Below are 20,855 nucleotides of genomic sequence, written 5' to 3' on the forward strand. Positions count from 1 at the left end.
GGTGTGTGTGACGTCCTTAGGTTAGTTAGGTTTAAGTAGTTCTAAGTTCTAGGGGACTGATGACCTCAGATGTTAAGTCCCATAGTGCTGAGAGCCATTTGAACCAACCGGTGTGGCCGAGCGGTTCTAGGCGCTTCAGTCTGGAACTGCGCTGCTGCTACGGTCGCAGGTTCGAATCCTGCCTCGGGCATGGATGTGTGTGTTTTGATTTTCCTGCGCACAGTCATTGCGCTAGATTTCACTAGATTTTTACAGAAACCTCCTGCAGTGCTCGACGGACTTCCTCTGTTTGGTCTTGGTTTAGCATTTCTTTCCCGTTTCCACTTCGCAATCACATCACGAAAGTCGACTTTGCAAGCTTTAGAATGGTTCCAGAGTTCTTCACATATTTGTTACTCAGGTGACATCCAGTGCCCAGTCCCAGTTCTAAGTCACTGAGCTTCCTAACCTACCCATTCTGCTCTTACTACTACTCCATTGACGGCACAATGCTTCCCGCCTTTTTTATTCTGGTGAGTCCGCCTCTGGTGATATATAGTGATCAGTTACGCAATACACAGATAGATTATGTAAATGATATGGCAGATTACGTCAACTGAGCGCCCATCGTTTCACGGATATTGTAAACACAGAGATGTATGGCAAGGACTCACCTTGGGCCTCTTGGTCCAGATCTGGGTGGGAAGCAGCTCCTTGGGCAGGTGGCTCTTGATGTAGCGTGGCGGCGTTAGTTTGGCCACCTTCTGCACTGTCTCCAGTTCCCCGTCTGGCACGTCGCCGCCGATGGTCATGTTCCTGCACACACATGTGTCCAACAGTGCTGTGATCTATAATTTCGTACATTAACAACTTTCCAAGTGAATGAAAATATGTTTTGAGTAATTCTTCCTAACATGTAGCGAGTAGGAAAATAGTCCACGCGGAATAGAACGACTTTCACCATCTCACCTACACGTCTGGCTAAGATAGTTCGGGTCCGATGAAATGCAGGTAGACGCTAGGCTAGAGTGATCTTACGGTTCATCTTGGAAGACAGGTTGAAAAATGGCCGACCTACGTTTATACCAGAGAAAGCTTTCGCCAATGTTAACTGGAATGCATTTACTTCAATTCTGAAGGTAGGAGAGACCGAGTACAGTAGCGAAGGGTTACCTACAACTTGTACGGAAATCACACTGGAGTTATAATAGTGGACAGACACGCAAGGGAGGCAGTTGTTGATTAACTAATGAGACAATGGTGTAGCCTATGCCTGATGTCATCCAATGCATTGAGCAAGCAGTAACCGAAACCAAAGAGAAATCGTGAATGGAGTACAAGAAGAAAAAAGAATAAGAGATTTGGCGATGGCACTGTAATTCTGTCAGAGACGGTAAAAGACCTGGAATATCAATTGAATTGAATGGGTAATGTCTTGAAAAGAGTTTATAAGGTTGATATTAACAAAAGTAAAGAGTAACGGACTGTGGCGAAACTAAATCAGGTGATGCCAAGGCAACGTAGATTGGAATATGAGATACTAAAGGAAGTACGCTTTCCCAGTTTGGATACCAAAATATGTGTCGTTGGTCAAAGTAGTGGGACGCAAAGGCAGACTAACAACAGAAAGAGAAGCGTTTCTGAAAAAGAGATATTTGTTAATATCGATTATAAACTTAAATTATGGCAATTTTTTTCCGAAGGTACGAGGATGTGCTGAAAATTAATGCCCCCTGCCCCATATTTTTTCTGTAAAAACTCGTAAAGGTTTATAAATAAAGTAAACTTTATTAAAATTTTATATATTTATTCTCCAGGTCAGTATATTTATTTCTTAGCGTAGTCCTCTGGCGACGAACACACATAAATACACTGATGTGACAAAAGTGATGGCATAGGGGTAAGCTCATATACAGGTGGAGTTAGTATCACGTTTACAAGATATAAAAGGGCAGTGCACTGGAAAAGTGTCATTTTCACTCGGGTGATTCATATCAAAAGGTTTCCGACATGACTATGGCCTCACGACGGGAATTAACAGATTTTGAACGCAGAATGGTGGTTGGAGATTTGAAGCGTGGGACACTCCATTGCGTAAATCGTTAGGCAATTCAATATATCGAGATCCACAGCGTCAAGAGTGTGCCGAGAACGGCAGATTTCAAGTATTGTCTCTGACCACGGACAACGCAGTGGCCGACGGCCTTCATTTGGGACTAAGAGCAGCGGCGTTTGCGTAGAGTTGTCAGTGCCAATCTACAAGCTGCATTGCTTGAAATAACCGCAGAAATTAATGTGGGACGTACGATAAACGTATTATTTAGGACAGTGCAGCGAAATATGGCTTTAATGGTCTAGGGCAGCAGACAACCGAGGCGAGTGGCTTTGCTTAGCATGCAGCGCCTCTCCTGGGCTCGTCACCATTGCGGTTGGACCTTAGACGACTGGAAAACCGTAGCCTCTTGAGATGAGTCTCGATTTCAGTTGGTGAGAGATGATGGTAGCATTAGTGTGGCGCAGACCCCATGACGCCATGGACCCAAGTTGTCAACGAGGCACTGTGCAAGCTGGTGGCGGCTCTATAATAGTGTGGGCTGTGTTTACATGGAATGGACTGGGTCTTCTGGTTGAACTGAGCCGATCATTGAATGGAAACGATTATGTTTGGCTACTTGGAGTACTTAGAGACCATTTGCAGCCATCTGCGATGGAATTTTTGTGAATGATGACGTGCCATGTCAGCGGGCCACATTAGTTCGCGACTTGTTTGAGGAACATACTGTACATTTCGAACGAATGATTCGGCCACCCAGATCAACTGACAAGAATCCCATCGAACTTTTATGGTACATAACTGAGAGGTCAGTTCGTGCAACACTTTCTCAGTTATGGATGGCATTAGAGGCAGCATGGCTGAATATTTCTGCTGGGGACTTTAAAACTACTTACTGAGTCCATGCCAGGTCGAGTTGCTGTGCTACGCTGACCAAAAGGATGTCTGGCACGATCTTAGGAGGTATCCTATGATTGTTGCAGGTTTTGCAGCATTCACGTGTGGTCTGGTATCGCTGAAGGAGAAGGTGCTTCATGTATGGACGAACTGTTCCAGTTCGTGCTTTTAGTTTTCTGAGGGCACTCAAGCACCGACGTACTTACTTTACACACAGCCGTGTTCTACGCTACAATTCGGAGCCCAATAGCGACAGAGGGTAGCAACTTGCGGTAAGGTCGACAGAGTAATAGGCATCGCATGTGATACGTCAACCGATATTAAGAACAGAGTAAAAAATTTGGAGGCATTACTTTTCGACTCGCCCTCGTATTTGTCTGGACAGTAGCACTGTACGGGTGTGAAACGTTGACAATAAGCAGACCGGACAAGGACAGAAAAAAAGATGTGATGCTACTGAGTATTACAGAAGCGTAGATAAGTAGGTAGAGTAACTAATGAGGTGGCATTGAATCGAACTGGAAATAAACGAAATTTATGGTACTACTTCCCTAACAGAAGGACGGACGTATTTATTTTTTTCTCTCTTGTGCAGAAAGGTACGCAGGATACTGCTGCAACCGTTTTCAGTAAGCTACCATAATAATTCAAAAATCTTAGCAGTAATCCATGCACTTTCAAAATGAAACTGAAGAGTTTCCTCATGGGTCACTCCTTCTATTCTGTCGAGGAGTTCCTTGAAAAATTAAGCTGATTCTTGCTGTATTGTTGATTGCGTTTACTTAAACTTATGGCTTGACTTCTTTCGGGTTCATAAACATTTTATTTTTATCTGTTATTACTTCTAAACTGTAATTTCATTTACTGACACGTTCCATGACCATGGAGATTTGCTCCTCAATTTGGTCCTACGGAACTTGACGTTTAAATAAATGAAGGACTTTTCTGAGGTACCAATCTGTCGCCTAATTGGCAGTGGATGGTATTATCAGGCTGAAAATTGTAGACAGAGGTGTAGGTATGAATGCAGCAAGCAGGTTCAAATGTTTGAAGACTTCCATGAACTCTGTTAATGATAAAAATTTGCACAAATCATGTTATAAATGACTAGGTGGGATAAATTTACAAGAGGTATTCAGACAGACTATCGAGAGTGCTACTGCATGATTGCATGTATGTATGTACGTGTGTATGTATGCACTGAACCGGGGACCTAGAAACGACGGAGAGGCTTCGACCTGCCGCAGCCCTCTGTGGTTCACACAACAGGTCACAGCAGTCCACCCAACCTACCGCCGCCCCACACTGAACTCAGGGTTATTGCGCAGTTCGGCCTCCAGTGGACCGCCGGGAACGTCTCATACTATACGAGTGTAGCCCCAAATGTTTGCGTGGTAGAATAATTATGGTGTAGGCGTACGTGGAAATGGTTTTTGCGCAGAAAGGTGTGTAGTATACTGCTGTAACAATTTTCAATAAGCTACCAAAAAATAGCTAAATGGTTCAAATGGCTCTGAGCACTATGGGACTTAACATCTATGGTTATCAGTCCCCTAGAACTTAGGTATTAAAATTCATGCAGAAGAAGTAAAAACTTTGAGGTTCGCCGATGACATTGTAATTCTGTCAGAGACAGCAAAGGACTTGGAAGAGCAGTTGAACGGAATGGACAGTGTCTTGAAAGGAGGATATAAGATGAACATCAACAAAAGCAAAACGAGGATAATGGAATGTAGTCAAATTAAATCGGGTGATGCTGAGGGGATTAGATTAGGAAATGAGACGCTTAAAGTAGTAAAGGAGTTTTGCTATTTAGGGAGTAAAATAACTGATGATGGTCGAAGTAGAGAGGATATAAAATGTAGACTAGCAATGGCAAGGAAATCGTTTCTGAAGAAGAGAAATTTGTTAACATCGAGTACAGATTTAAGTGTCAGGAAGTAGTTTCTGAAAGTATTTGTATGGAGTGTAGCCATGTATGGAAGTGAAACATGGACGATAACCAGTTTGGACAAGAAGAGAATAGAAGCTTTCGAAATGTGGTGCTACAGAAGAATGCTGAAGATAAGGTGGGTAGATCACGCAACTAATGAGGGGGTATTGAATAGGATTGGGGAGAAGAGAAGTTTGTGGCACAACTTGACTAGAAGAAGGGATCGGTTGGTAGGACATGTTTTGAGGCATCAAGGGATCACAAATTTAGCATTGGAGGGCAGCGTGGAGGGTAAAAATCGTAGAGGGAGACCAAGAGATGAATACACTAAGCAGATTGAGAAGGATGTAGGTTGCAGTAGGTACTGGGAGATGAAGAAGCTTGCACAGGATAGAGTAGCATGGAGAGCTGCATCAAACCAGTCTCAGGACTGAAGACCACAACAATAACAACAACAGAACTTAGAACTACTTAAACCTAACTAACCTAAGGACATCACACAACACCCAGTCATCACGAGGCAGAGAAAATCCCTGACCCCGCCGGGAATCGAACCCGGGAACCCGGGCGCGGGAAGCGAGAACGCTACCGCACGACCACGAGCTGCGGACAATAAGCTACCACAAGAATTCAAAAATCTTAGAGAGCTTAACGGGAATTTTTGTGAGGGTGCCAAGTACATGAGTTGTTTGAACACTCGTTGTAAATGTACTCCAAGACAGCTTTCAGGAAATGTTATTTACATACATTATCAGAACCTTATGAATGTGTCACACGTCCTGTAGTCATGAGAAATTTGCCAAGTTTTGTGAATACCAGGACTAAGGAAGTGAGATCGATACTGTAAGAAGTAGTTACCTGCGGTAGCACTACATACCTGTATGTTATTTGCTAAGACAGTGAATGCAAACATGAATGTAGGCTCTACAGGGTGGGACGTTTTCTTCAGAACATGCACTTTCCTACCCCGTTACTTTATTTAATGTGTTTTGCATTAGAACGTTTTACGAAAAACTTCGTACAGACCCGTGCCCATGTAGGTGTACCTCGTTAAATACTAGACATGGCTGATGGCAGTTGATGTGCCACAGTGGCGGGTGACAACAACAAACTTGAGCCAACAGGCGCAAGGCATGGTAATGCAGTTGCTGTGGGCGCCAAAGTAAATGTTTTATAATTTATATTATAACTAAGAAGATTATAGAAATTAATGAATATCTCAGGAACAGCCTGTGCATTAATTAAAAGTGTCACTATGATTCTGTAATATCAAATTATCTGCGTTAATAGAAATGAGTGGCATCACATTGTCACCCGATCATTCACGAACATGTACGAAGTAGTGCGAACATAAATTTTAGAGCCGTAGGACTGTATAGCTTCCGAAGGCGAATTGGAGTAGTTGCTCGAACACCGTCTTGATCACTCTTCCGCATCGGCCGTAACTGTTACAGTCAGCGCTCGGTCTCAAAGTATTGTGAATGTTAGAAGATGGCACCAGAACACTGTTTTTTTCTGATTTTGTTGAATGTTATCGGAAATACTTTGACCCTTGCATGGACTCACCAGTAGCATGCGGTGCAGAACATACTCAGTGGTCTAGAAACAGAGTACGTCATTTGTAAGATAGTTTACCCACATTCCATTCATTGTTATCTATGCCTGAATTTGCTTGTATGCCCAGGTTGTGGAACAGATGTCCAGCGGTGAGCAGTAAGAGCTATTTGGTTTAACCATTTCACAAGAATGTGTCTGATTGTTCGATCGAAATGTGCTAGTGGATAGTTAATATATGTCAATAAAATGGTTCAAATGGCTCTGAGCATTATGGGACTTAACATCTGTAGTCATCAGTCCCCTAGAACTTAGAACTACTTAAACCTAACTAACCTAAGGACATCACACACATCCATGCCCGAGGCAGGATTCGAACCAGCGACCGCAGCGGTCACGCGGTTCCATACTGAAGCGCCTAGAACCGCACGGCGACAACGGCCGGCTATATGTCAATAAGGCATCCCATTTGGAAAGTATTAGTAGATATATTACATATTGCGTCCCAAGTGAGCAATTGATTTAACCATTTCAGACACCACGGCTATAAGTGTGTACATTAATTTTTACTGTGCCTTCTCTGCAACAGAAATTTTTCCCTCGATGAAAACCTCATTTTCATGTGTGTGAATGTCCAGTCTTTTCATTGTGTGCAAGTACTCCCACTTGTTGTGCGTCACTATAAAAAAATATCGTCAAGGAAATGTAGCAGTGCGTAGCAGCTTGTGACAATCAGAACGCAGAGAGGTGTATGGGTAGTAATATTCCACTGAATAATTGAATTTTATTATTGTTATTCTGCGTGGTAGTTATTGAATGGTCAGTAAATTTGTTACAACAGTGAGTATTTCAAAATTAATCATTTTAGTCTGTAAATAGAAGCCATGTGCACAAAGTACATTTTGAAATTAGGTGCTTATATCTCAATAAACCTTTCGTCTGAAATCATTAAAAAATTATCGAAGAGTGTGAAATTATAAAACAGACCTTCCCTTCCTTAAGAAACAATTCCGATCTGAAAGGGTTGATAGCCGATATATCACAATGTACTTACTGAATCTGCGGAAATCTGTCTTCCAGATTGATCTTCTTCGCAGTCTCGAAATCGCAGTTGTGTCCAATGAGCCACACCATTTCCTGGGTCCATGTTGTTCCTGCAAAGAAGTTACCAAGCGGGTCAGATTTGGTGGCGTACCCCACGTCTGAAGCCCACTCCAAGTTTACCAGCGAACAGCAGTAGGAAGGCAATAGGCAATAGGTACCAAATATGCACATTGGCCGTTCCTCGGATCGTTGTAGGGGGCTGCGGCGACAGCGGCCTGACGACATCAACATGATCCTTCCCTCTCTTAAGCTACGCATCTTTCTCGAAAACAGGCCAATTAGAGAGCTTCTAAGCCAACACACACATATTTACATCTCCCATTCACAGCCCAGTATTTGTCACCCAATCACATGTTTCAACTTCTTCTTAAGCCATGTCACTTTCTAGGAAATAGACCAACCACAGAGCTTCCAAGACAACGCGAGCACGTTAACCCCACGTATAATTTTTTTGTAACATCTATCAAAACACACAAAGATATTCGCCTTTCGATCTTAGGTCTACTTGAGGATATGTTACTGGTGGTACAAAAACTATTTTCTTCAACTGACTAGCAACCATTTTAGAGGGGAAGAAGATAATGAATACATTATGTTATACTTGGCAAGTGATTTGAGGTTAGGAAAATGTTTATGAACACCAAGAATGCGTCTCTATCGTTGTCTAATGACGTCTGTGAATGGTATCCAAGCAATATCACAGACTTATTGTTACAAAACTGTAAACTTTCCAAGTTCACATTTCCATCTGGGTATTAAAATAAATTTTGAAACATTGTGTCAACGTGAAGGATTTGTTACGGGGAATCAGAGAGTAGGAGGAGTATGAGGAGTTTGTTGGTTAACGTTCCGTCTACAACGTGGTCATTAGAGACGGAGCACAAGCTCGGATTAGGCAGGAAAGGGAAAGTAAATCGACCATGGCATCTCAAAGGAACCACGCCGGCATTTGCCTGGAGCGATCTAGGGAAATCACAGGGAACCTAAATCAGGACACGCGGACGCTGTTTGAACTGTCGTTCTCCCAAATACGACTTCAGTCTTTTAACCACTGTACCACCTCGCTCGTTATGGGAAAACACGGAATATTACCAAAAATGATTGGAAAGAAATATGCTGTGAAAAATATTCAGTGAAACAAGAATAATTGTTGCTTCCAGTGGTCAGTTACAGCCGGCTTCCATTCAGTAAATGACCACATGAATCATGGGTGTAGTTATACTTCTTGTTCAGGTACATAAATTTTGCACACATTCAATTTCGTACTGAACTGAAACTTGCGAAAATATTTAAGGAAAACAGATGAATGGATCCATTGATATGTACTATATTCAGTAGTTTAAGCAAGAACGTGCTTATAAAAGGAACAAAAGAACGTGAATGAAAAAATTTTAATAGGTTCCGCTATCTTGCAACATCATAATTGTAAGAAAAATGGCAATTTTTTAGCTCTACCGGTCGAAAGTGCAGACAGAAATTGGTCATTTCTCTTACATAAAAGCACTAAAAAAAGACAAAAACATAGTAGCATTACTTGCTACTCATCGTTCAGCTGAAATATGTGAACCCTGTTTGTGCTTATTTATTCTAAAGAGAATTTGCTGCACATTTAGTTGAATGTTTGCAATTGAAACCAGTCAACAGTATCATGCCCAAAACAGAGAAACAGTTCATAAAATTCGACTCGTATAACAAGTAACATTGCCACTTGTCATAAACATAGACACAGAAAGCTTGCAAATATCGGGCGATAACGATGAAACTTTTGTGCACAAATCATGTAACAGCTTTCTATGCGTACTGTGGTCACAGGGAAGAATATTCAGAGTTTTCGCTGTATCGACTGTGTGGGACGGTTTAGCAAACAGCTGTATCCAAGCGCATAAAAAATTAAATGTTACAAACAAGCAGATGATTATTAGTCTCGAAGAGAAATAATCGTTTTGAACAGCAGAAATCTGACACATCTGCAAGAAATTCTTCAAGAAAACTTATACTAAACGCAGAGATATTTGTTGTTTTTTACAGGCATAGTTCGACGAGCCGCACACGATAGTTACAATTTAAGCTGCAGAATTAACTTTAAGGTGCTGGTTGTGTTTCACAATCTGACGCATTACGATGCTCATCTTACAATTATCAACCGTTGTGAACGAGTGGAAGAAACCGACCACTGCATAACTATTAAAACAAATCATCCTTATGTTTCTGTAATTGATACAAACACAAAAAAGCGTAACAAATTTAGTGAATCTAACACAAATGCGACACAAAAATTCGGTTTACAGATTCCTTCAACTTTCTGATGTGCTCTCTAGAAAAACGTGCGTTGTATTGTAACCAGACATGAGCAGCTGATCCCGGCGGCGGTTCAAGTCCTCCTTTCGGCATGGGTGTGTGTGTTTGTCCTTAGGATAATTTAGGTTAAGTAGTGTGTGAGCTTAGGGACTGATGACCTTAGCAGTTAAGTCCCATAAGATTTCACACACATTTCAAACCAGACAAGCACAAAATAGCAAGAAAGCCAAGAAGGGAAAAGATCTTTGTAGGAGGCCAGAAGACGACTTTAACATAATGTTTCTCTAGTTCCTGCCTAATTTTAGACGATATATTGACCTACGTTTGGAACGAACGCACAGGATTTGAACAGCTCTAATTCCTCATTAACTTTCGGGTGATTGGGTTTATTCTTCATTAAAGCTGTGCTAATTTGATGTCGAGAATGGTCAATGTCTTTGAAGAGAGACTCTAGGTGTTGCAGATAAATAGTGGGTGCATGCAACATCACGATCACACGTGGGTCTCAGTGTCTCAGATGAAGCAACACTCGTCAGGGGGCGTTGAACTCGAGAAAGGGCGGTAATGCAGCAAAAGCTTATTTTGGGTGTAAAATTGACGACGTGTACCAGCAATCACAAGTGTAAAAGCCCCATGAAAATGGCTGAATGGCTGTCACCCGAAACGTGACAATATGTCGACATCAGCTGCCCCTATTCGCGAAACCTTTTGCAACAATACTCATTACGACGGTATTCAAGTACCACGAAAAAGAGAAAGGCTAACAGTGGTAGAAAGTACCCTCCACCATTCCCCGTGTGGTGGCTTGCAGAGTATGTGTGTATATGTAGATGCGGGGCCTTCACCCCTTCTTCTAATCCAGAGTTATGCCATTAAGAGGGGGTCCATCAACAAGCCTCGATTGCACATTTCACTCGTGTGTAACTAAATGCTTGGTCACATGGCGAGATCTGTAAATGTATTGAGTGATGGATTACTCACCACACTTGGGGAACGAGACGACCCACACGTCGTCGGAGCGCACCTCGAATTCTGAGACGCAGGTCCAGTTGCGGCGGTAGTGGTCGGTGACGATGCAGCGCGAAGGGTCGGCCCTCCACAGCACCACCTTTCCATCACGCTCCCTCACTGGTTCGAAGTGCATCGCACCCATCTGCCGCCTGAGAAATAAATTACATCTGCATACTTGTTTATAAGTGCTCTGGCTCAGTATGGCTATGACGTCTGAACTGAGGTCGTTGCACGCTTGATGGAACAGAATTGAAATACATTCCACAATTGATTTAAAATTGCGACATTCACACAAACCGCCAACGAACAGAACGGAACGTGTTAGTCGTGTTTTCTAGGGAAGAAACGATCGACGTGGTGATGGGGACTGCGTCCTTATCTGCTAACTGCCGAAATTAAAGAAAGAGAAGGAAGATTGGATTTAGCGTCCAGTCGACGTCGAGTCCGTTAGATACGAAGCACAAACCCGGGTTGGGTCAAGGATACTAAAGAAATCGGCCGTGCTCTTTCAAAGGAACCTTTTCCCTGGAGGATTTAGGGAAAACAAGGAAAACTTAAATCTGGATGGCTGGACGCGGGTTTCCGCGCTGCCCTATGTTATATATAGTCTTGATTACCTGACTACCCCGCATTTCCCAGGTATGTATAAATAACAATCTTCTAGTAACCCACATCCACCTCCCCTGACTCTATCCATCTGCTCCTTCCCCCTCTGTCCATCTCCTCATCACACTCTACGTCCATCTCCTCCTCTTTCCTCTCTCTGTCATCTCTTCCTCCTCCCTCTGTCTGTCCATGTCCTTCTCTTTCCTTTCCCTGTCCTTCTCCTCTTCTCCCCTCTCTCTATTCATCTCCTCTTTCCTTTCTGTTAATGCTCCCTTCCCGTCTCTCAGTCCATATCCTCCTAACCCCAGTCTGTGTCATCGCCTCCTTCCCCCTCTGCGGCTATCCATCTCCTTCTCCCCCTTCTCTCTCCATGTTATCACTCCCACTCCAATATGAGTTTGCTGGTTCTTACTCTTACAGCACTTCGTTCCAGGTAGTAAAATGTGTACCCTGTTTGGATGAAATCGATCCAGGTGTTTAGGAACAACACTTTACACGTGGTTTTGCATTACATTACGTTACATATATTTCATATACAGGGTCATTCGCGAAGATATGCAAATATTTTAATACGGTATTCTACAAGTAAAGCTAAAGGAAAAAGTTCATACAAACATAGGTCCGCAAATCTGTAGTTACGGAGTTACGGCTAGTAATAAAAGATTTTATATAAAATTTAGCAACTTCGCTAATATGAAACCATCGCAAACCTGTACGAGGTTAAAGCAAAGCACAATTTTCATTTATTTTGTTGTTATTGATCTAGAAAATCTAATAAAACATGTCCCAGACGTGTATCTGGAGTAGTTTTCCAGAACATCCAGAGAAGCAAAGACATCATTTTGTAATTTTTTAAATTTATTAACTACTTGGCCCAATTTCTTTTTGGTTAAATTCCAAACAATTGCACAAAGTTTTCAACAGAAGTTGTAGAGAATTTAATTTTGGAAAAATGATGGTAATAACGTTAACTGAAACTGTATGAACGTGTCAGATAATCTGCGTTTATTAATACGATAGCACATGTGAATTCATGTTAAACCGGAAAAAACAAAGCTCAGTGTTAACGAAGTTGCACAGTGTACATACAGTTTTACAATTCATTGACAATAAATGTTCAATAATGTCTCCAGCGAGTTCAATGTATTTAGCTGCACTTTTATGAACAAATTTTGTTACCCGTTTCAGTTCCACAGTGTTGTTCTAATTTTGTCAACTGTATTCATAATGCAAGCAAGTAATGCCTCACATGTCTTTCATCCATCCATTGCTGTTAAATTGGGCGCCCAATTGGGCCAGGTAGTTAATAAGTCAAAAATTTTACGAAATCACGTTTTTGCTTCTCTGGATGTTCTGGAAAACCACTGCAGATACACGTCTGGGATATGCTTTATTAGATCCACCAAACCAATAAAAACAAAATAAATGGAAATCCTGCTTTACTTTCACCTCGTACAGACTTACGATGGCTTCCTATTAGCGAAGTTGCTAAATTTCAGACAAAATCTTGTATCAGCCTTAACTACGTTACTAAACATTTGCAGACCAATGTATATATGAACTTTTTTCTTTTAGTTTTACTTGTAGAAAAGCATATTGAAATATTTGCATATCTCCGTGAATAACCCTGTATATTAAACATATTTAACACATATTTGTACACAGATTTCACCTATGTCTCTAGCGAAATTCACCCAGCAGTTTCGTTTTCACGCAGCTCAATGTTTATGGCGTAATATCTCCTGAACTATTTTTCGTACAATGACATAGTTTTCAGGCATACCGAGTCGCGTATGTGGATACAGTCTGTGAAATGTGTTGAGAATAGAGTTAGTACAAAGAAGTAACAAAGCAGCAGCTTTTCGTACCTCTCAGTGTTTATGACGTCATGTCTCCTGAACAATGCGTCGTACAATGATATAGTTTTGCAAGTACATTCAACGGTATATGTGACTACTGTCTGCAAAATGTGTTGCAAATAGAGACAGCAGTAAAGAAGTAATAAAACAAAACGTCATGCTTGATGCGGCAGTTTTACTGCGTGAACGGCGAAAATTTGGTAAGCGATAAATTTCCTTCCTTTCATCATTTTGCTTGTGTTTCCGTCACTAAGTTCTCTCACTCTCAGATACTGGATGGATATAGTCTGGCTATTAGCGCGGCGTGAGCTACACTTCTTTCTCACACCTAACCGCGCCCCTGCGAGAGGTAAGATAGTTCTTACCCCCCAGACGGCAAGTTTGGCTGAGATCGATCCAATGGTTTAGAACGAGACGTGAAATATACATACATACAAACACTTTTATAATATGTATAAATTTTATTATATTGCTTTGTTTCTGTGACATCCATGACAATTGGATATTTTTGTCTTGAGAGTGCTTCCAAAAGAGAGACGAGATTTCTGACAGTGAAAAAGATTTAGATTTTGCAATACCCGAACAGAAAAAAATGTGCTCAAATAGGAAAATAAATTTACGAAACAATTTTCAACAAATAATCTTTTTTTTAACAGTCAGAGTCAACTCCATCAAAGAAGAAAACAATACTTCCGTTTTTGACCTCATTTGATGATTACAAGGAAATTGTACCAAATTCCCTTAACTATTTAATTCCTATTGACGGAGTACCTAAGACCAACATATTTAAACAGGAAGATGCAACTCTCAACCGTTTTCGAGAAAATAACTTTGAAAATTTTGGGCTTTCTTATATGCTTTATAGTGTCAGAGAGAGAGGGCGCTTAATTTCATTAGCGCTAGGTCTATGGATCGAATAGCATTGTCAATACTACTTCCTTTTTTAACTATCTGCACCAATATTCGGTGACATGCTTCGATATGCATGGCACGCCGCGAAATTGTGTGACGACCGAGAACAGTTTATGAATGTAAACAAAGTTAGCTTTGCAATAGACATAATGAAACAAATCATGCACATGGAAAGAAATCGGCTTTAAGTACATGTGTTTGATGTCGCAATAATTTTTGTTTCCCATGTTTCTACAATCAGTATCATCCTGATCAGTGGAGTGCTTTCTAAGTTACGTATTATACTTGCCACACATGTACATACAATAACATAAATGAAATGACTATACTTTCTCATTATCAAACCCCTTAATAAAAATACATTCTCGTTTTTCAGTGTAAAGATTAGGAAAATAATAAATGAATCATTAAATGTGGATAATCTTCACAGTCATAATAAACCTGTTATTAGAATTATGTGGGAATAGAAGAAAAATATCGGCGGTGAGATTCGATCGAGAGACCTCGCTTTTATGGAATTAAGGGCTAAAATTCTCCAACTTGATTTTCTGGAAAGCGGTTGATAGTTGCGTCTTCCTGTTTGCATATCTTGAGTTCCTATTCGTGCCCTACACTCGCCGTCAATATGAATCCAACTGGTGAGAGGAAGTTCCTACAGTCCCTCTGTTAGAAAGAAAAAAATGGATAAGGTGAAAAGGCTCTATTATTGCATTATAAATATTGATGTATTTGTCTACATATTTTCACTAGCCAATAAATTTCGAAGTTTTGAGATATTGGGGGACACTTTTCCTCTTGTTCCACTTCTCAACATTTTACTATAGCCTACAGACCTCGCCCAACGTCGGTTATGAAGCTTACTTTGGCTACTAATCAACTTAATCATTGCTAGCTCCTTAATCCTGATTTATATCCCGGTTATTGGTGTACGGATGATATCTGATAATCTCAATTTCACCGTTCCGTATTGAGTTAATGGAAATTATTTTGCGTGGAGGTTCCGCCTAGTGCGAACACGCCATCACTTGACGGTGACGTCACTGGCTGTTCCACAGACTTCAAGAGCAAATCGGCCTTTAATCTTCCTCTTTCAGCAGTTTTGTTGTTGATGCTGTTGTATTTGTTGTTGTCGTCGTCGTCTTGGTCAGACGGATTTGATGCAGTCCCCCATTCTAGTCCATCCTATGCAAGTCCCTTCAACTCTGCACAACTACTTGAGCCTACACTCGTTTGAACTCGCTTACTGTATTCAATCCTCGGTACCGCTGTAAAATTTTTACGCCTCACGCTTTCCTCCGTTTACAAATTGAGAACTGCAGGGATCGTCGGAAGTAATTAACTCTCAGTTTAGTGAGGATTAATTCGCTCACTTTATCAGTTGTCTTTCCGAATATATCTACATCTACACCTACATGGTTACTGTGCAATTCACACTTAAGTGCCTGGCACAGGGTTCATCGAACCATTTTCATACTACTTCTCTACCATTCCACTCTCGAATGGCGCTTGGGAAAAAGAAACACCTAAAGCTTTCCGTTCGAGCTCTGATTTCTCTTATTTTATTATGATTATCATTTCTCCCTACGTAGGTGGGTGTCAACAAAATATTTTCACATTCGGAAGAGAAAGTTGGTGATTGAAATTTCGTAAGTAGATCTCACCGCAAAGAAAATCGCCTTAGTTTCAGTGACTGCCACCCAAACTCGCATATCATATAAGTGACACTCTCACACCTATTGCGCGATAACACGAAGCGAGCTGCCCTTATTTGCACTTTTTCGATGTCCTTCGTCAATCCCATCTGGTAAGGATCCCACACCCCACAGCAATATTCCAGTGTATTGTAGGCTGTCTCTTTAGTGGGTTTGTCGCATCCTCCAAGTGTTCTGCCAACAAAGCGCAGTCTTTGTTTCGCCCTCCCCACAATATTATCTATGTGGTCTTTCCAATTTAAGTTGCTCTTAATTGTAATTCCTAGGTATTTAGTCGAACTGACAGCCCTTAAATTTGTGCGATTTATCGTATACGCAAAAATTTTCGGATTTCTTTTAGTACCCATGTGGATGACCTCGCACTTTTCTTTGTTTAGTGCCAATTGTCACCATACAGAAATTCTCTCTAGATCATTTTGTAATTGGAATTGATCGTCTGATGATTTTACTAGGCGGTAAATTACAGCGTCATCTGCAAACAATCTAAGGGGGCTGCTCAGATTATCACCTAGATCATTTATGTAAATCAGGAACAGCAGAGGACCTATGACACTACCTTGCGGAACGCCAGATATCACTTCTGTTCCACTCGATGATTTGCCGTCTGTCACTAAGAACTGTGACCTCTCTGAGAGGAAATCACGAATCCAGCCAGTCACACAACTGAGACGATACTCCATATGCACGCAATTTGATTAATAGTCGCTCGTGAGGAACGGTATCAAATGCCTTCTAGAAATTTAGGAATATGGAACCGATCTGAGATCCCTTGTCGACAGCACTCATACTTCATGGGAATAAAGAGCTAGCTGTGTTGCACACCCTGGTAACAAGTGGTGCCACATGAACCATTATAATATTCCGCCTACAACGTAAATTAGTTTTTCTTTTGCGTTTATCCAAACATATAACACGCATTGGCACCAAATATTTGTGTATTAGCACATCCTTCTGCCGATCCCTTTAATGCCTTGCTGACTCGGGATGTGTCGCAACAGCTCATCGCTTCTTTTATTATTTTAATCAGGTTGTTCCACAAACACCATTTTTCCCCATTTATTGAGTCCTTTATCATTATTTTTGCGATGCGCCCATCTAATGTTCAACATTGTTCCGTAGCAATACAATTCAAATGCCTCAGACCTCTTCTTACAACACAAATTATTTAAACACTCCAACCACCTACATAGCAAAGCCTGGTTATTGATACTGTCCTGATATCCCCCATGAGAACATCACACCCTTGGTCCCATAAATATAGGTCTTCAAATGTCGACGACTCCCCTCCCATGAGGATGTGCAGCTGGCAGTTACGAAAATATTCACGCACCAGGCTCAGATGTTTTTCCAAGTGGGTGTCTTCAGCTTAGCGCGTCGATAGAATGATTGCCACAAAGCTCGCGGAAATGTTACCTAGTTGGCATACCGATTCTGGCCTCTATGACCTTCTAACATAAATTTTTGATCGCCCTTATATACAAGAAGATGCGCGAAGATATGCAAATATTTTAATACGTTATTCTACAAGTAAAACTAAAGAAAAAGTTCATAGAAACATAGGTCCGCAAATGTTTAGTTACGGAGTTACGGCTAATAAAAGATTTTCCCTGAAATTTAGCAAGTTCGGTAATACGAAGCCATCGCAAAACTGCACGAGGTTAAAGCAAAGCACAATTTCCATATATTTTGTTGTTATTGATCTGGTGAATCTAATAAAACATGTCCCAGACGACTATCAGCAGTAGTTTTCCAGAACATCCAGAGAAGCAGAGACATAATTTCGTAAAGTTTTTAATTTATTAACTAGTTGGCCCGGTTCCTTATTTTAAATTGCAGGCAATTACGCAAAATTTTCAACTGAAGTTGTAGAGAATTTAATTTTGGAAAAATTGTGGTAATAACGGTAACTGAAACTGTATAAATGTGTCAGATAATCTGCTTTTATTAACACCACAGCACACGTAAATTCATCTTAAACCTGAAAAACAAAGCTCAGTGTTAAGGATGTCGTACAGTGTACATACTGTTTCACAATACATTCATAATAAATGTTCAAAAATGTCGCAATCGAGTTCAATGCAGTTAGCGGCATATGTATGAACATATTTTGTTGCCCGTTTCAGTTTCACAGAGTTGTTCTTAATTTCGTCTATTGCATTCATAATGCGAGCAAGTAATGCCTCATGCGTATTGACTTTGTCCTCATAAAATATGTCTTTCACCCATCCCCACACCCAAAAATCCATCGGTGGCAAATCGGGCGATATGGGTGGCTGCAGACGTGTAGCACCACGACCAATCCATTTCTGGGGAAAATGTTCATGTAAATGTGTAGTAACGGTGTTGGGGAAATGTGGAGGCGCTCCGGCATGTTGAAAATACATCTGTAATCGCGTAGGTTAGGAAACGACTGCAACAACGCACTAACGGTTGCCAACAATGACATAAGCGTTTCTAGATTCTTAATGGAAAGTAAACAAATTTACTTGTGTAATAAACTTTGCTTCTCCGGATTTTCTAGAAAACTATTGCAGTTCACGTCTGGGACATGTTTTATTGCATTCACCAGACCAATAACAACAAAATAAACGGAAATCGTGCTTTACTTTAACCTCGTACAGGTTTACGTTGGCTTCATATTAGCGAAGTTGCTGAATTTCAGGTAAATTCCTTTATTAGCCGTAGGTCCGCAACTAAACATTTGTGGACCTATGTTTATCAGAACTTTTATCTTTATTTTTACTTGTAGAATAACGTATTAAAACAGTTGCATATCTTCGTGAATCACCCTGTACGTCATCGCTCCCTGCCGCCGTGTCTCCCATACTGGTTAAATGTCATCGAAACTGGCATCGGTCAGAGTACTAGCCCCGGAAAGAAAACACATCGTCGTTCAGGCGACTTTTACATGTCACACTTTTCACACTGCAATCCGCAACCATAAAGGGTACTAGGTGTGTCTTGTTACTTAAACCTTAAATGATTTATATTGTTTTTTTACGGTATATAGGTTTTTGAGAGTTCACTGGAATATGCAGTCTCGAATTTTGAAGGTAGCAGGATAAAACTACGGGGAGTGAAAGCTTATTTGTAACTTGTATTGTGACCAGACCATTATTATAAGAGTTGAAGGAAATGAAATGGAAGACGTACTCAAAAAATCTGGATAAGTGCAAATAGGATCCGCACGTTGAGGATTCTGTAAAAACTTAATTATGTATATAAATAGTTCATTAATCGTAGGAGTCGAGGAACTGGACAATTTTTGCTTTTTATCGATATCGATACTGGCATGATATTGGTCCTGGAAATTCCACGATTTACGAGAATGCTTCAATTTGAAGTGTTTAGTCGAAATTTTTTGTATAATCTCACTATGGATATTGTAATTTTTTGTTCGTTTTATTAATTTTAGAAATACATTAACATGCTGTGCTAACTGGCAACTGTATATGGCTTGACTTCGTCTGCTGTCGTCCTTGTTGCGATTACTAGTAAGATTTGACAGAAGTCTTCGGACATCACGGTACAGCCCGTCATAGGAATACTGTTGTTACGCAGATGTCGAGTTTTTCTGTGGAACGCTTCAATGGTTACTTAATGGAACACCTGAACCTCATCACAAGCAATGCAAGTGCAATCCTGCATCAATTACCATGATTACTTCGCTCTCAAACATTACAGAAGCTGCACGTATCGCAGGCATACACTTTTAGCGCTGTAGTCCGGCGGCCGAACGCGCATAACCGGTAAATCACAAAGCATTGTTTTTACACGCGCAACGGACTTCATTTCATCGTAACTCAGCCAATTAGCTCGAAACATTTCTAAATTGTTCACACAAACCTTCCTCGAGAATCACTCAACCTGTTACTGAAAACTCATCACAAAGTGGGTAACATTATAGGCAGGTTACGAATGCAGTGTAAGTTTGTAACAGCAAGAGAATATGTTTTATGTGCTATAATTACAGTTTAACAATTTTCGGAGTTTTCCCTTTACTTTTACTGTGAAATCTTGCTTCTCGTCAATTTTCGTATTTCTATGTCAACGGAAAGCTCTGTATAAGTTTTGATGAATGATTTTGCGAGTATCAAAATATGTAACATAAATGGCAGTATCTTTTGATTGACATTTACGCAGAAGGTTCTGTTCTTTTCACCGCCAAAGGACGATATACCTCAGTATGTAACATTAATCTCAACTTAATATGTCCATTTGGTCCTGAGAAAAGACGAACAGACATAGTCGGATAACAAATGAAAAAACGTTTTTCGTGTGATATAATTACAGTTGAACAATATTAGTATTATTATTTTACTTCTAGTGTGAAACTTTGCTTATTGCCAAATTTCATTATTCTAGATTATCGGGAAGTAACCTACACGTTCTGATGAGTGAGTTTACAAGTCTCGAAGTATGTGACGTAAATGGCGACATCTTTTGGTTGCACTGACTTACAAGCTTATATTTTTTACACCGCCAAGGAAAACTACATCTTATTGTATGACACAAGTTTCAACTTTACACATTTACCCGTTCCTAAGAAAAAGGGGTCTTAGCAGTCGGACAGAGAGAGATACAGTCAGACGGACACACAATCAACGAAGGGATGCTACACTGAAGCGTAAGGGAAACTGGTATAGGCATGCGTATTCAAATACAGAGACATGTAAACAGGCAGAATACGGCGCTGCAGTCGGCAACGCCTGCATCAGACAATAAGTGGCTGACGCAGTTGTTACATCGGCTACTGCTGCTACAATCGCAGGTTATCAAGACGTAAGTGAGTTTGAACATGGTGTTATAGTCGGCGCACGAGCGATGGGACACAGCATCACCGAGGTATCGCTGACGTGAGGATTTTCCCGTACGACCATTTCACGAGTGTACCGTGAATATCAGGAAACCGGTGAAACATCAAATCTCTGACATCG

The 20,855-nt window shown here is 40.8% G+C and overlaps 1 protein-coding gene across 1 annotated transcript in view; it reads right to left on the reverse strand.

Moving 5' to 3' along the window:
- LOC126195335 (luciferin sulfotransferase-like) overlaps window positions 1–20,855 on the reverse strand; it is a 46,370-nt gene that overhangs the window by 22,483 nt on the left and 3,032 nt on the right. The window contains exons 2-4 of the mRNA XM_049933909.1: window positions 10,800–10,978; window positions 7,471–7,570; window positions 654–795 (exon numbers count right to left, since the gene is read on the reverse strand). Coding sequence (XP_049789866.1) covers window positions 654–795; window positions 7,471–7,570; window positions 10,800–10,971 — 414 coding nt within the window. The 5' untranslated portion in view covers window positions 10,972–10,978. The remainder of the gene's footprint in view (window positions 1–653; window positions 796–7,470; window positions 7,571–10,799; window positions 10,979–20,855) is intronic.

Source organism: Schistocerca nitens, chromosome 7, assembly GCF_023898315.1.
Source record: "Schistocerca nitens isolate TAMUIC-IGC-003100 chromosome 7, iqSchNite1.1, whole genome shotgun sequence".
NCBI lineage: Eukaryota > Metazoa > Arthropoda > Insecta > Orthoptera > Acrididae > Schistocerca > Schistocerca nitens.